The sequence below is a fragment of the Oncorhynchus mykiss genome, chromosome 29 (genome assembly GCF_057628025.1).
Source record: "Oncorhynchus mykiss isolate SJ-2025 chromosome 29, ASM5762802v1, whole genome shotgun sequence".
In the NCBI taxonomy this organism is placed as follows: Eukaryota; Metazoa; Chordata; class Actinopteri; order Salmoniformes; family Salmonidae; genus Oncorhynchus; species Oncorhynchus mykiss.
In genome coordinates this window covers 24,776,142-24,790,635 of record NC_143050.1, presented here as the reverse complement: position 1 = coordinate 24,790,635, position 14,494 = coordinate 24,776,142, and the positions used below count along the sequence as shown (strand labels likewise).

The 14,494-nt window shown below is 43.7% G+C and overlaps 1 protein-coding gene across 2 annotated transcripts in view; it reads left to right on the top strand.

The window, feature by feature from the left end:
- The window catches only part of nacc2 (NACC family member 2), a 48,891-nt gene that overhangs the window by 23,082 nt on the left and 11,315 nt on the right, over positions 1 to 14,494 (top strand). Inside the window, exons 1-2 of one of the 2 annotated variants that reach the window (XM_090226882.1) lie at positions 8,656 to 8,801; positions 11,384 to 12,309. In XM_090226882.1, coding sequence (XP_090083008.1) covers positions 11,463 to 12,309 — 847 coding nt within the window. In that variant the 5' untranslated portion in view covers positions 8,656 to 8,801; positions 11,384 to 11,462. Of the gene's footprint in view, positions 1 to 8,655; positions 8,802 to 11,383; positions 12,310 to 14,494 lie in introns of those variants that run through there. The other variant, XM_021590951.3, reaches the window with a different exon arrangement.

The window sequence follows — 14,494 nt, the reverse complement described above, 5'->3', positions numbered from 1 at the left end:
TACCACACGCACCTCTCCCTTAGGCTCAATGCCCACATTCGCCTCAGCACGGGCGGAGCGCAGGCATAGGGCGAACTGCACCCTCCCAACGCCCCGGAGACACAGTACACAGAGCCGGCGCAGGATACCCTGGACCGAAACAGGGCCCCCGGAGACCAAAACGCACTGAGCTGGCACAATCAGCCCTGGCTGGATGCCCACTCTCGCAAGGCACTTGCGGGGGGTTGGCATATAGCCCTCCGGGCTATGAGCGTGCACTGGCGACACTGTGCGCTTCATCGCATAACACGGTGTCTGACCAGAACCACGCTGCTTCCGGTAAGCACGGGGAGTTGGCTCAGGTCTCTCGCCTGACTCCGCCAATCTCACCGTGTGCCACCCCCCAAAAATAATTTGGGGGCTCCCTCTCATGCCTGTTGCGCTGCCGTGCTAACTCCTCGTAGTGTTGCCGCTCAGCATTAGCTGCCTCCAGTTCCTCCTGCGGACGGCGATACTCCCCAGCCTGTGCCCAGGGTCCCTTGCCTTTCAGTATTTCCTCCCATGTCCATTTCTCCAGATAGCGCTGCTCTTCCTTACCACGCTGCTTGGTCCTTTGGTGGTGGGTGGTTCTGTAACGGCTTTCGTCGGAAGAAGAAGAGTCATTGGACCAAAATGCAACGGGGTACGTGTTCATCTTTATTAGCTTAACTGACTGAACACTGAATTCAAAATCACAAAATAATAGCCGAAACAGTTCTGCAATGTGCAACCAACACTAAACAGAAAATAACCACCCACAACTAACCGTGGGAAAACAGGCTACCTAAGTATGGTTCTCAATCAGAAACAACGAAAGACAGCTGTCCCTGATTGAGAACCATACCCGGCCAAAACCTAGACATACAAACAGAGTGCCCACCCACATCACACCCTGACCAAACAAAAAATAGAAACATACAAAGCAATCTACGGTCAGGGCGTGACAGGCTGTTATTGAGAGAGCCAAGAACTTGAGAGGAACCAACATCTTCCTCAACGAGGACTTCTCTGAAGCTGTGCGCCAGAGGTGGAAATAACTTATCCCAACTATGAAAGCTACCAGAGAACATGGGGACATTGCTTAAATCTTCTACGACAAGCTCATTGTCCACCCTTCCTCCCAAAAGCCTGGGTGAGAGAGAAAGACAAACTTCCGGGTCAGTAGCTTCAGTCCAACATCGCACACACATACACCAACTGAAACTCACAAGTGCCTGATTATTGGACTCTATTAGCTAAACAATGTTTTTATTTTACTTATGTTTTTCTCCATATTATGCCTATCTCTGTCCAAATACAATGCTATTTTTCAGTTAACTACTGGCTTTCAGCATGCATATAGAGAATGGCACTCAACTTGTACTGCACTGACTCAGATGACAGATGATTGGTTAAAATAAATGGATAATAAGATGATAGTTGGAGCTGTATTGTTAGATTTCAGTGCAGCCTTTGATGTTATTGAAGAAACTCACTTGCTATGGCTTTACATCACCTGCCATCACATGGTTGGAAAGTTATTTATCCAATAGAACCCAGAGAGTTTTCTTCAATGGAAGCTACTACAACATCAGATGTGTACAGTGCAGTGTCCCACAGGGCAGTTACCTTGGGCTGTTACTCTTCTCTATTTTTACATGATTTGCCACTGGTCTTACACAAAGCTAGAATGACTATGTATGCAGATGATTCCACACTCTACATGTCAGCACCCAAAGCCAGTGAGCTCACTGAAATTCTAAGTAAGGAGTTATAGTCAGTATCAGAATGGGTGATTAGTAATAAACTGGTCTTAAATACTGTACATCTAAAACTAAAAGCATGCATTTGGCTCAAAACATTCTCTAAGACCTACATCTCAACTGGCATTGTGCATGAAGAGTTAACCATTGAGCAAGTTGAGGAAGCTAAACTCCGAGGTATCTCTACACTCTACTCAGCAAATTCGATGTAGTCTATCACAGTGCCATCCGTTTTGTCACCAAAGCCCCATATACTACCCACCACTGCGACCTGTATGCTCTCGTTGGCTGGCCCTCCGTCGCCAGATTCACTGGCTCCAAATCATCTATAAGTCTTTGCTTGGTAAAGCCCAGCCTAATCTCAACTCACTGGTCACCATAGCAACACCCACGCGTAGCACGTGCTCCAGCAGGTATATCTCACTTGTCATCCCCAAAGCCAACACCTCCTTTGGCTGCCTTTCCTTCCAGTTCTATGCTGCCAATGACTGGAACGAATTGCAAAAATTATTGAAGCTGGAGTCTTATATCTCCCTCTCTAACTTTAAGCATCAGCTGGCAGAGCAGCATACCGATCATTGTACCTGTACACAGCCTATCTGTAAATAGCATTCCCAACTACCTCATCCCCATACTATTATTTTTTTATTTTCTTTTGCACCCCAGTATCTCTACTTGCACATTATCATCTGCACATCTATCACTCCAGTGTTAATGCTAATGCAGTAGATGGTATAGAGTAGAGGTCGACCGATTATGATTTTTCAACGCCGATACCGATTATTGGAGGATTTTTAAATTTTTTATTTGTAATAATGACAATTACAACAATACTGAATGAACACTTATTTTAACTTAATATAATACATCAATAAAATCAATTTAGCCTCAAATAAATAATGAAACATGTTCAATTTGGTCTAAATAATGCAAAAAAAAAGTGTTGGCGAAGAAAGTAAAAGTGCAATATGTGCCATGTAAGAAAGCTAACGTTTAAGTTCCTTGCTCAGAACATGAGAACATATGAAAACTAGTGGTTCCTTTTAACATGAGTCTTCAATATTCCCAGGTAAGAAGTTTTAGGTTGAAGTTATTATAGGAATACTATTTCTCTCTATACGATTTGTATTTCATATTCCTTTGACTATTGGATATTCTTATAGGCACTTTAGTATTGCCAGTGTAACAGTATAGCTTCCATCCCTCTCCTCGCCGCTACCTGGGCTCGAACCAGGAAGACATCGACAACAGCCACCCTCGAAGCAGCATTACCCATGCAGAGCAAGGGGAACAACTACTCCAAGTCTCAGAGCGTGTGACGTTTGAAACGCTATTAGTGCTCACCCCGCTAAATAGCTAGCCATTTCACATTGGTTACACCAGCCTAATCTCGGGAATTGATTGGCTTGAAGTCATAAACAGCACAATGCTTGAAGCATTGCGAAGAGCTGCTGGCAAAACGCACAACATTGCTGTTTGAATGAATGCTTACGAGCCTGCTGGTGCCTACCATCGCTCAGACTGCTCTATCAAATCATAGACTTAATTATAACATAATAACACACAGAAATACGAGCCTTAGGTCATTAATATGGTAGAATCCGGAAAGTGTCATTTCGAAAACAAAATGTTTATTCTGTCAGTGAAATACGGAACCGTTCCGTTTTTTATCTAACGGATGGCATCCCTAAGTCTAAATATTGCTGTTACCTTGCACAACCTTCAATGTTATGTCATAATTACGTAAAATTCTGGCAAATTAGTTCGCAATGAGCCAGGCGGCCCAAACTGTTGCATATGCCCTGACTCTGCGTACAATGAACGCAAGAGAAGTGACACAATTTCACCTGGTTAATATTGCCTGCTAACCTGGATTTATTTTAGCTAAATATGCAGGTTTAAAAATATATACTTCTGTGTATTGATTTTAAGAAATGCATTGATGTTTATGGTTAGGTATACGTTGGAGCAACGACAGTCCTTTTCCGCGAATGTGCACCGCATCGATTATATGCAAGCAGGACACGCTAGATAAACTAGTAATATCATCAACCATGTGTAGTTATAACTAGTGATTATGGTTGATTGATTGATTGTTTTTTATAAGATAAGTTTAATGCTAGCTAGCAACTTACCTTGGCTTCTTACTGCATTCACATAACAGGCAGGCTCCTCGTGAGGCAGGTGGTTAGAGCGTTGGACTAGTTAACCGTAAGGTTGCAAGATTGAATCCCTGAGCTGACAAGGTAAAAATCTGTCGTTCTGCCCCTGAGGAAGGCAGTTAACCCTCCGTTCCTAGGCCGTCATTGAAAATAAGAACGTGTTCTAAACTGACTTTCCTAGTTAAATAAAGGTGTTTATGAAAACTTGAAATCGTCCCTAATTAATCGTCCATTCCGATTAATCGGTTGACCTCCAGTATAGAGTACAGTATATACATATGAGATGAGTAATGTAGGGTATGTAAACATTATATGAAGTGGCATTGTTTATTATTTCACCTCTATGGCCTATTTATTGCCTTACCTCCCTAACCTTACTACATCTGCACACACTGTACATAGATTTTTCTATTGTGTTATTGACTATACGTTTGTTTATCCCAACAACTCTGTGTTGTTTTTATTATTTTATTATTCTTTTTTTTTTATTTCACCTTTATTTAACCAGGTAGGCTAGTTGAGAACAAGTTCTCATTTACAACTGCGATCTGGCCAAGATAAAGCAAAGCAGTGCGTCACAAACAACAACACATAGTTACACATGGAATGAACAAACATACAGTCAATAATACAATATAAATGTCTATATACAGAGTGTGTAAATGGGGTAGGATAAGGGAGATAAGGCAATAAGTAGGCCATAGTGGTGAAATAATTACAATATAGCAATTAAACACTGGAGTGATAGATGTGCAGAAGATGAATGTGCAAGTAGAGATAATGGGGTGCAAAGGAGCAAAATAAATAAAATAGCTAACAGTATGGGGATGAGGTAGTTGAATGGGCTATTTACAGATGAGCTATGTACAGGTGCAGTGATCTGTGAGCTGCTCTGACAGCTGGTCCTTAAAGTTAGTTAGGGAGATATGAGTATCCAGCTTCAGTGATTTTTGCAGTTTGTTCCAGTCATTGGCATTAGAGAACTGGAAGGAAAGGCAGCCAAAGGAGGAATTGGCTTTGGGGGTGACCAGTGAAATATACCTGCTGGAGCGCGTGCTACGGGTGGGTGCTGCTATGGTGACCAGTGAGCTGAGATAAGGCTGGGCTTTACCTAGCAAAGACTTATAGATGACCTGGAGCCAGTGGGTTTGGCAACGAGTATGAAGCGAGGGCCAGCCAACGAGAGCGTACAGGTCGCAGTGGTGGGTAGCATATGGGGCTTTGTTGACAAAACGGATGGCACTGTGATAGACTGCATCCAATTTGCTGAGTAGAGTGTTGGAGGCTATTTTTTAAATGACATTGCCGAATTCAAGGATTGGTAGGATAGTCAGTTTTACGAGGGTATGTTTGACAGCGTGAGTGAAGGATGCTTTGTTGCGAAATACGAAGCAGATTCTAGAATTAATTTTGGATTGGAGATTCTTAATGTGAGTCTGGAAGGAGAGTTTACAGTCTAACCAGACACCTAGGTATTTGTAGTTGTCCACATATTCTAGGTCCGAACCGTCCAGAGTAGTGATGCTGGATGGGCGGGCAGGTCTGGTAGCGATCGGTTGAAGAGCATGCATTTAGTTTTACTTGCATTTAAGAGCAGTTGGAGGCTACGGAAGGAGAGTTGTATGGCATTGAAGCTCGCTTGGAGGTTAGTAAACATAGTGTCCAAAGAAGGGCCAGATGTATACAGAATGGTGTCGTATGTGTGGAGTAGGATCAGAGAATCACCAGCAGCAAGAGCGACATCATTGACGTATACAGAGAAGAGAGTCAGCCCGAGAATTGAACCCAACAACAGGCCCTCCGATTTGACAAACTGAACTCTATCTGAGAAGTAGTTGGTGAACCAGGCGAGGCAGTCATTTGAGAAACCAAGGCTATTGAGCCTGCCGATAAGAATGTGGTGATTGACAGAGTCGTAGCCTTGGCCAGGTCGATGAATACAGCTGCACTGCTTTGCTTTATCTTGTCCAGTTCGCAGTTGTAAACGAGAACTTGTTCTCAACTGGCCTACCTGGTTAAATAAAGATGAAATAAATAAAAAGGTATTGGATTGGATGGTCAATTATCATGGTCAAGTCATATTGACAGAGTTGTTGTGACGATGGGGAGGGGTATGTTTGTTATAAAAATATGCTCTGCCTTTTTTACACAAAAAACAACTGTACTAGTTGTTCAGGCTCTGGTCTTGTCCCATCTTGAATATTGTCCGGTAATATGGTCAAGTGCAGCAAAAAAAGACCTAGCAAAGCTGCAGCTGGCTCACAATAGTGCAGCACACCTTGCCGTTAACTGCACCTACAGAACTAACATCAACAACATGCCTGCCAGTCTTTCCTGGTTGAGGCTTGACGGGAAACTAACTGCATCTCTCCTAGTTTTTATGAGAAGTATTACTGTGATGAATATTCCAGATTGTCTGCATAATCAAATAACATTCAGCTAAGACATCCATACATAACCCGCAAGACATGTCAACAGGGGTCTCTTCCCTAAGTACAAAACAAATTCACGGGAACGCACAGTATTATACAGACCAATGATCGCATGGAACTCCCTTCTGTCTCCAATTACTCAAGCAAACAGTAAAATTACCTTTAAAAACGAATTATTACATCTCATGGAATGACGGGGACTGTGAAGGGACACAAATACAAACACACTCACACACAGACACACTCTAACCCACACATAATTTCTGCTGTTGTATTGTTTGTGTATCGTTGTGTATTACATTTGTGTGACTGTCCTTGTCTGTCATTGTATCAGTGTTTTGTTACTTGTCATGTATTGCATATTCAAATACTCCAGCCTGCTACTACAAGTAATCAGCACCAGGCCCCAGAGTGCTGCCCTGATTCAAATTTCCACAACACATTCCAACAAATTTAGAAGGAGCAGTAAAAGCATTCAAATGTCATGTCCCATTCTCTAAACTACACCTACACACTCATAACTCACAGTGACACATAAAGAGTGGATGTGCGCACACACACACACACATACAAACACCCTCTCACACAAGCGCATTAACTCTCTCTCTCTGATGAAAGTATCTTGTTATTCTTGTCATGTGGCATCGCCCTCTCTCTCTCTCTCTCTCTCTCTCTCTCTCTCTCTGATGTGCTGTGCGCAGTGCTGTGTCGTCCCGTCTGCCTGACTCAACATATTTCTGGCTCCCCCTCCCCCTCTCTGCCCAGGCTGGCACGTACATGCATGTCTGTAGACTCTATACCCAGCATGCTTCACTTCTCTCTATGCTGTGGCGCACGCGGGACTCACTGCATTGCAGCCCCGTGTGCATTGATTGGCAGAAAGACAGCAGCTCAGAGGGAAAGTGGTGTGAAGAGAGGGAGGGGGAAAGAGAAAGCAGGAGTGAGGGGAGGTATCCTAAGGCTTCAGCGTGCAGACAGACAGACAGACAGACAGACAACCAGACAGACAGACAGACAGATAGACAGGATGAGGGAAGAGGGAAGAGTGTCAATGACGGTATGCAGGTGTTAAATGGGACAGAACTCGTCTGAGTTTTAGTTTTTCATACAGACATCACCACTGCTGTGGCAGGAATATGACTGTTGATGTGTGACCACACTAACTGACTGTGTGATTTCCCTTCTCCATTTTCTTTCCCTGTGGTGATGTGAAGTGAGAAGTTTGCCCAGTTTTGGTATCTTTTCATTACATCTGGCAGGCTGGGTTTTTGTCTGAGAGGGAGTGAGTAAGAGAGAGAGAGCCAGAGAGGGAGGGAGTTAAAAATTCTGGTGTTGTTTACATAGCAGGTGTTGTTTACATAGCTACGCAGTGAGTAAATTAGGAGTGAAACTCCAACTTTTTACAAACACACATTTCATGTTGCCCACACCCCACGCACTCTCTCTCTCTCTCTCTCTCTCTCTCTCTCTCTCTCTCTCTCTCTCTCTCTCTCTCTCTCTCTCTCTCATGTGTGTGTCATGGTTGTTTTATGTTCACAGCTTCCCTCACAGTCCTTAGCAGAGACACTCTCTGTACTGTAAGCTGCTGTCTAACCTTTCCCTGGGCTTTCCTCTGTCAAACTCAATGACGTCTGGGGTCCTTTTTCCTTCTCTAATCCATCCCAAACACCAGTCCGGGAGCCCTGCTTAGTGCCTGTGCAAAAATGTAACCAGACAACAACAGAGGAAATTGTCTACCTGAACAAACTAAGACAGTGAACTCAGTGACATCTCACTGGGAGAACTCACTCGCTCATGTTAGAAATCCCCCAACAGACAGTCACAGCATTTTAAACGAATCTAACGTAATACTTGCACAAACGCTAGCAAGTTCAATCTTTTCCGTCATTCAGAATCAGTAGTGGTAATAGTAGGAGCTGTTTTTGTGTGAGTCACATTCTCAATAAGATATTGCATTGACGATTTCAGAGCAAATGACTGTGTTACAGCATAATTAACTATTTTTCTCTCTGCTCCCCTTTTTCTCTGATTTAACTTTAATTTTATTTACTTAGTTCTTTGATTATGTTTTCTCTCTTGGCCATTGTCTACATCCAGATAGGAGCTGAAGTTGCTCCAAACGCAATTGTCTTTCTTTGCTCGTACTGTCCTTAGATGACTTTCCCTCTGTCTCAGCCCACCCCCTCCCTCCCTTGCCCAGTCTCCATCTCTGTCTCTGTCTGTAACTGTAGCCTGTGTTTTTCTCTCTCTCTCTCCATCTCGCTCCCTGGCTCCATCCCTCCCTCTCCCTGCGACATACGTATAGATGCTGCATTGATTGCACACAGAGAGCCTCCCACTCCCTTCATCACTGATGCGCTCTCTCCAGCTGCAGCAGCACTTGTTGAATTCAGCCCTGGGAGAGACAGAGACCGAGGGAGAAAGAGAGAGAGAGAAAGAGCGTGAGGGTGAGTGAAAGGAGAGAGAGAGCGAGGGAGAAGATCTTTAAAAGAGAGAAACAGTGGGAGAGGGAAAAGCTCAGAGCGCTGAGTGAGACAGAGCAAGGCTTTGAGACAGATGAAGAGCATCAGAGCGCTTTTTTCTCTCTCCTCCCTTCTTCTCTTCTGGTCCTGGCGTGCGGAAGCTTCATGGTGTGTCCACTCTCCTTTCCTAAGGACTGGGTTGTACAGGTCAGAATGGTCTGGGATGGAGGTTTGTGTTTGTGTTTGGTGCTTGCGTCCATCCAAGTGTGTGTGTGTGAGAGAGAGGAGAAGAGGGCTGTGTGTGTGTGTCTATGGAGGGGGGTAGAGAGGGGTTGACAATTTTCCGTTTGTATTCTTGGAAACCCTCCTGCAGCGTTGCTCAATAATGAAACTGGCGAGTGTGTGGTGGAGAAAAACACAGAGATAAGGTTCATGGAAAGAAGGAACGTATGCAAATATGTCTGGGGAGCATGCCTGGCTGTAACTGGGTGTTATCGTAAAGGGAGCTATCAAAGTCACACATTTTTGTGTCTCTGAAGTTAGGTGTTTCTAGTTATTATACATGTGTTTCCTTGCTGGCTACAGCTTAGATTATACAGTCAAAGTGATGGGAGCATACTTACTGAGTTGAAAAATACATGTAAATTACAGTGGGGCAAAAAAGTATTTAGTCAGCCACCAATTGTGCAAGTTCTCCCACTTAAAAAGATGAGAGGCCTGTAATTTTTATCATAGGTACACTTCAACTACGACAGACAAAACCAGAAGGAAAAATCCAGAAAATCACATTGTAGGAATTTTAATGAATTTATTTGCAAATTATGGTGGAAAATAAGTATTTGGTCACCTACAAACAAGCAAGATTTCTGGCTCTCACAGACCTGTAACTTCTTCTTTAAGAGGCTCCTCTGTCCTCCACTCGTTACCTGTATTAATGGCACCTGTTTGAACTTATCAGTATAAAAGACACCTCTCCACAACCTCAAACAGTCACACTCCAAACTCCACTATGGCCAAGACCAAAGACCTGTCAAAGGACACCAGAAACAAAATTGTAGACCTGCACCAGGCTGGGAAGACTGAATCTGCAATAGGTAAGCAGCTTGGTTTGAAGAAATCAACTGTGGGAGCAATTATTAGGAAATGGAAGACATACAAGACCACTGATAATCTCCCTCGATCTGGGGCTCCACGCAAGATCTCACCCCGTGGGGTCAAAATGATCACAAGAACTGTGAGCAAAAATCCCAGAACCACACGGGGGGACCTAGTGAATGACCGGCAGAGAGCTGGGACCAAAGTAACAAAGCCTACCATCAGTAACACACTATGCCGCCAGGGACTCAAATCCTGCAGTGTCCCCCTGCTTAAGCCAGTAAATGTCCAGACCCGTCTGAAGTTTGCTAGAGAGCATTTGGATGATTCAGAAGAAGACTGGGAGAATGTCATATGGTCAGATGAAACCAAAATATAACTTTTTGTTAAAAACTCAACTCGTCATGTTTGGAGGACAAAGAATGCTGAATTGCATTCAAAGAACACCATACCTACTGTGAAGCATGGGGGTGGAAACATCATGCTTTGGGGCTGTTTTTCTGCAACGTGACCAGGGTGACTGATCCGTGTAAAGGAAAGAATGAATGGGGCCATGTATCGTGAGATTTTGAGTGAAAACCTCCTTCCATCAGCAAGGGCATTGAAGATGAAACGTGGCTGGGTCTTTCAGCATGACAATGATCCCAAACACACCGCCCGGGCAACGAAGGAGTGGCTTCGTAAGAAGCATTTCAAGGTCCTGGAGTGGCCTAGCCAGTCTCCAGATCTCAACCCCATAGAAAATCTTTGGAGGGAGTTGAAAGTCCGTGTTGCCCAGCAACAGCCCCAAAACATCACTGCTCTAGAGGATATCTGCATGGAGGAATGGGCCAAAATACCAGCAACAGTGTGTGAAAACCTTGTGAAGACTTACAGAAAACGTTTGACCTCTGTCATTGCCAACAAAGGGTATATAACAAAGTATTGAGATAAACTTTTGTTATTGACCAAATAGTTATTTTCCACCATAATTTGCAAATAAATTCATACATTTTTTTTTTTTAAATCTAATTTTGTCTGTCATAGTTGAAGCGTATCTATGGTGAAAATTACAGGCCTCTCTCATCTTTTTAAGTGGGAGAACTTGCACAATTGGTGGCTGACTAAATACTTTTTTGCCCCACTGTATATCATTACACTGATTATATTAACTGTTCCTTTGGTCATTGAGGCCTACTACGTTGAATACTTACTTTGCATATTACCTTAATTTATGTTTTTATACCATATTTCTGCAGTTCTCCCATGTCTCTCTCTTCACACACATTCTTCTGTCACATGTCTCTTTCTGCTTTCTCTCCAACGTCCCCCTCTCTCTTCCTCCCTTTCCCGCTGTACCCTCTGTTTCACACATCGGTTTCACTTATCTGTCTCACGTCTCTTTTTGCTCTCTGTCTTTCACATACTCTATTCTCCTCTCTTCTCAAGTTTTCCAATTTGTCTAATCCATCCCTCCTTCTCTCCTTATACAGATGTCCCTTTCTCTGGCCTTGTCAGTGGTGACTCTCTGAAGCCTCTTCCTCCTCCTCCTCCTCCTCTTTCTCCACCACCATGTCCCAGCTGCTCCACTTGGAGATCCCCAACTTCGGCAGCACGGTGCTGGGCTCCCTCAATGAGCAGCGCCTGCTCGGTCAGTACTGTGATGTCTCCATCCTGGTTAAAGGCCAGGCCTTCAAGGCCCACCGGGCTGTACTAGCCGCCAGCAGCCTCTACTTCCGAGACCTGTTTAGCAGCTCGTCCAAGAGCCAGTTTGAGCTGCCCTCGTCGGTGACTCCCGCCTGCTTCCAGCTGATATTATCCTTCTGCTACACGGGAAAGCTGACCATGGCAGCCAGTGAGCAGCTGGTGGTGATGTACACCGCTGGGTATCTTCAAATCCAGCATATTGTGGAGCGGGGCATGGACCTGATGTTTAAGGCCAACTCGCCCCACTGTGACTCTCAGACGGCAGCCATGGAGGAGCAGCAACCAGGCTCAGAGCCCCAGAGCCCCAGTAACAACACACTGGCCGGGTCAGGGACGTCCATCCTGGGGCCGCCGGGCTGGTCCCCCTCCCTGGTGCAGCCCACGCGGAGGATCAAACTGGAGGGGTGCGATCCGTTGCCCAGCCTGAGTCACCATAAGAAAGGGTCCTCTTCATCTGAGCTGGGAGGGCGGCTCTCCAAGGGAAGCTCATTGTTCTACACGGGGGCGGGGGGAACCACCATCTTCCCGGGGATGCAGCCCTATCCAGTGGCAGGGGGAGAGAGGTCCAGTCCTGGGGCCTCCAGCCTGCCTACCACGGACAGCCCAACCTCCTACCAGAATGAGGATGAGGAGTTTGAGGAAGAGCCGTATGACGGGATCACGGAAGAGGCCTACAGTCAGATCTATGGGCGCTCAGCCAACCCATACGGAAGTAAGTATCAACTGTTGCTTAATAATGCAGTTCTCTGTTACTGTATATTAGTATAACTGCTACTCATTTGTTTAACTGCCAGCTATTTCCTTGGTGTTCACTTTGATGTGCGGGATAAATGTGACGTTCTATACATCACCTTGAAAATAATGGATGACCGCCGAGTCCCTTTGCGGAGTTCATTATTCCAAGGTAATGTGCAGAACGGAGGTGTTTATCCCGCATATACCACAGTTACCAAAGAAAACAATGCTAAAGCACACATTTACCGGTAGAAATAACATATAATACATGTTATACCACAGCATTGTTGAATACTCGTTTCTGATTGGCTAGAAGAGCATTCTAGAATGGACATTAAAACCAAATAACGGGACGGTTGGACAAGATATCGGGACAGTTGGAAAAGATACTGGGAAACCTTGCAATCATGATGCAATATGCACCTACACATGCAGACCATTGCTACAAAGTTACAGAAAGCTAAACCAACAATCACATAAACCCGAAATTGGATACATTGTAAAAGCAGGTCCAACAAAGAAAAACATTGCTAGCTAATTAGCAATTGATTTGTTTTTGTAGAGACATATTTTTGGGATGACCTAATGTGGTGAATGATGAACGTGAAATTCTATGGTAGTCATGACGCAAGTGGTGCTATGTTGTCAAATCCTCCGACATGTTTCTGGTTTGACCAGCTGTTTTCAGCAACTGATATTTTTTAATTTGGTTGTCATATTGGCAGGTTTGCTAGCAACAAACTATTTATATCGACGAGTTTCCTGAGAGAAGGCACTAATGCCAGGCAAAATTTGGGCATCATCTGCTCATTGTTTTGGATGTATCCAAAATAATGTCAATAGAAAACAGCTTAAGCAAATGCAAATTCAGCTAGTTCGCTGTTATTCTGTCTGCAGACGTCGTAACTGTTGACTGTAGCTATTTGGCTAGCTAGCAAGCAAGGGATAAGAACATTGCTAGTGAGCATAGTAATGGAACATATAGAATTAACATCAGGGTCGCGTCCTTAAATATAGAACTAATCGAGTCAACGACTGGGTCGCATCTCTAGCAACCAAAAGATGAGAAAGTATGAATTTGTTATAAAAAAAATGAAAATATGAATGAAGATGTTTTATTTCTACCGGTAAATAATGTTTTATATATACCGGTAAATATTGTTTTATTTGGTAACTGTGGTATAAGCGGGATAAACTCTTCTGTTCTATACATTACCATGGAAGAATTAACTCCACTACGTTGTCCATTATTTCCAAGATAATGTACAGAATGTCTGCATTTATGTATTTTTTTTATTCACCTCAAACAGCAAGTAAACAAAGTCTGTTTTTACATCAAATCAAATTTATTTATATAGTCCTTCGTACATCAGCTGATATCTCAAAGTGCTGTACAGAAACCCAGTCTAAAACCCCAAACAGCAAGCAATGCAGGTGTTGAAGCACGTTGGCTAGGTAAAACTCCCTAGAAAGGCCAAAACCTAGGAAGAAACCTAGAGAGGAACCAGGCTATGAGGGGTGGCCAGTCCTCTTCTGGCTGTGCCGGGTGGAGATTATAACAGAACATGGCCAAGATGTTCAAATGTTCATAAATGACCATCATGGTCAAATAATAGGTCTGGGACAGGTAGCACGTCCGGTGAACAGGTCAGGATTCCATATCCGCAGGCAGAACAGTTGACATCCATTAAGAATGACAATAGTTCCTCAATGTATTTGAAAAATTTATCCAGCTCTACCCCTTTCAATAACCACCGACTCTCGGTGTGAATGGGAAAAATGTCATGCTCTGATCCAGTGTAAACGTCATAAAAAAATATTACTTCTTATCCCTTGCACAAATACAGCTGTGTCTGTCTGAAGCTCACTGGCACAGGAAACTCTGAGAACCCAGAGTCATTTATACAATGTTGTAAGTTTGCTAGACCCAGTTGCAGGCCATACCCAGTTGATAGTTGATACAATGTTTCAAGTTTGTTGAAGACAGGCAGAGTAGAAAGATGAATGCAATTGGAGAACATGAACAATCCTCCATGTGTAGCCAGTGATTTATAGGATATTTATTTCTATCAAGATATTTTCTACCTGTTTTTGTTTGTTTGCTTTATGTAGGCTATTTTGACCTAGTTTGCAATATATCTAAAATACGTTATTATAATTGA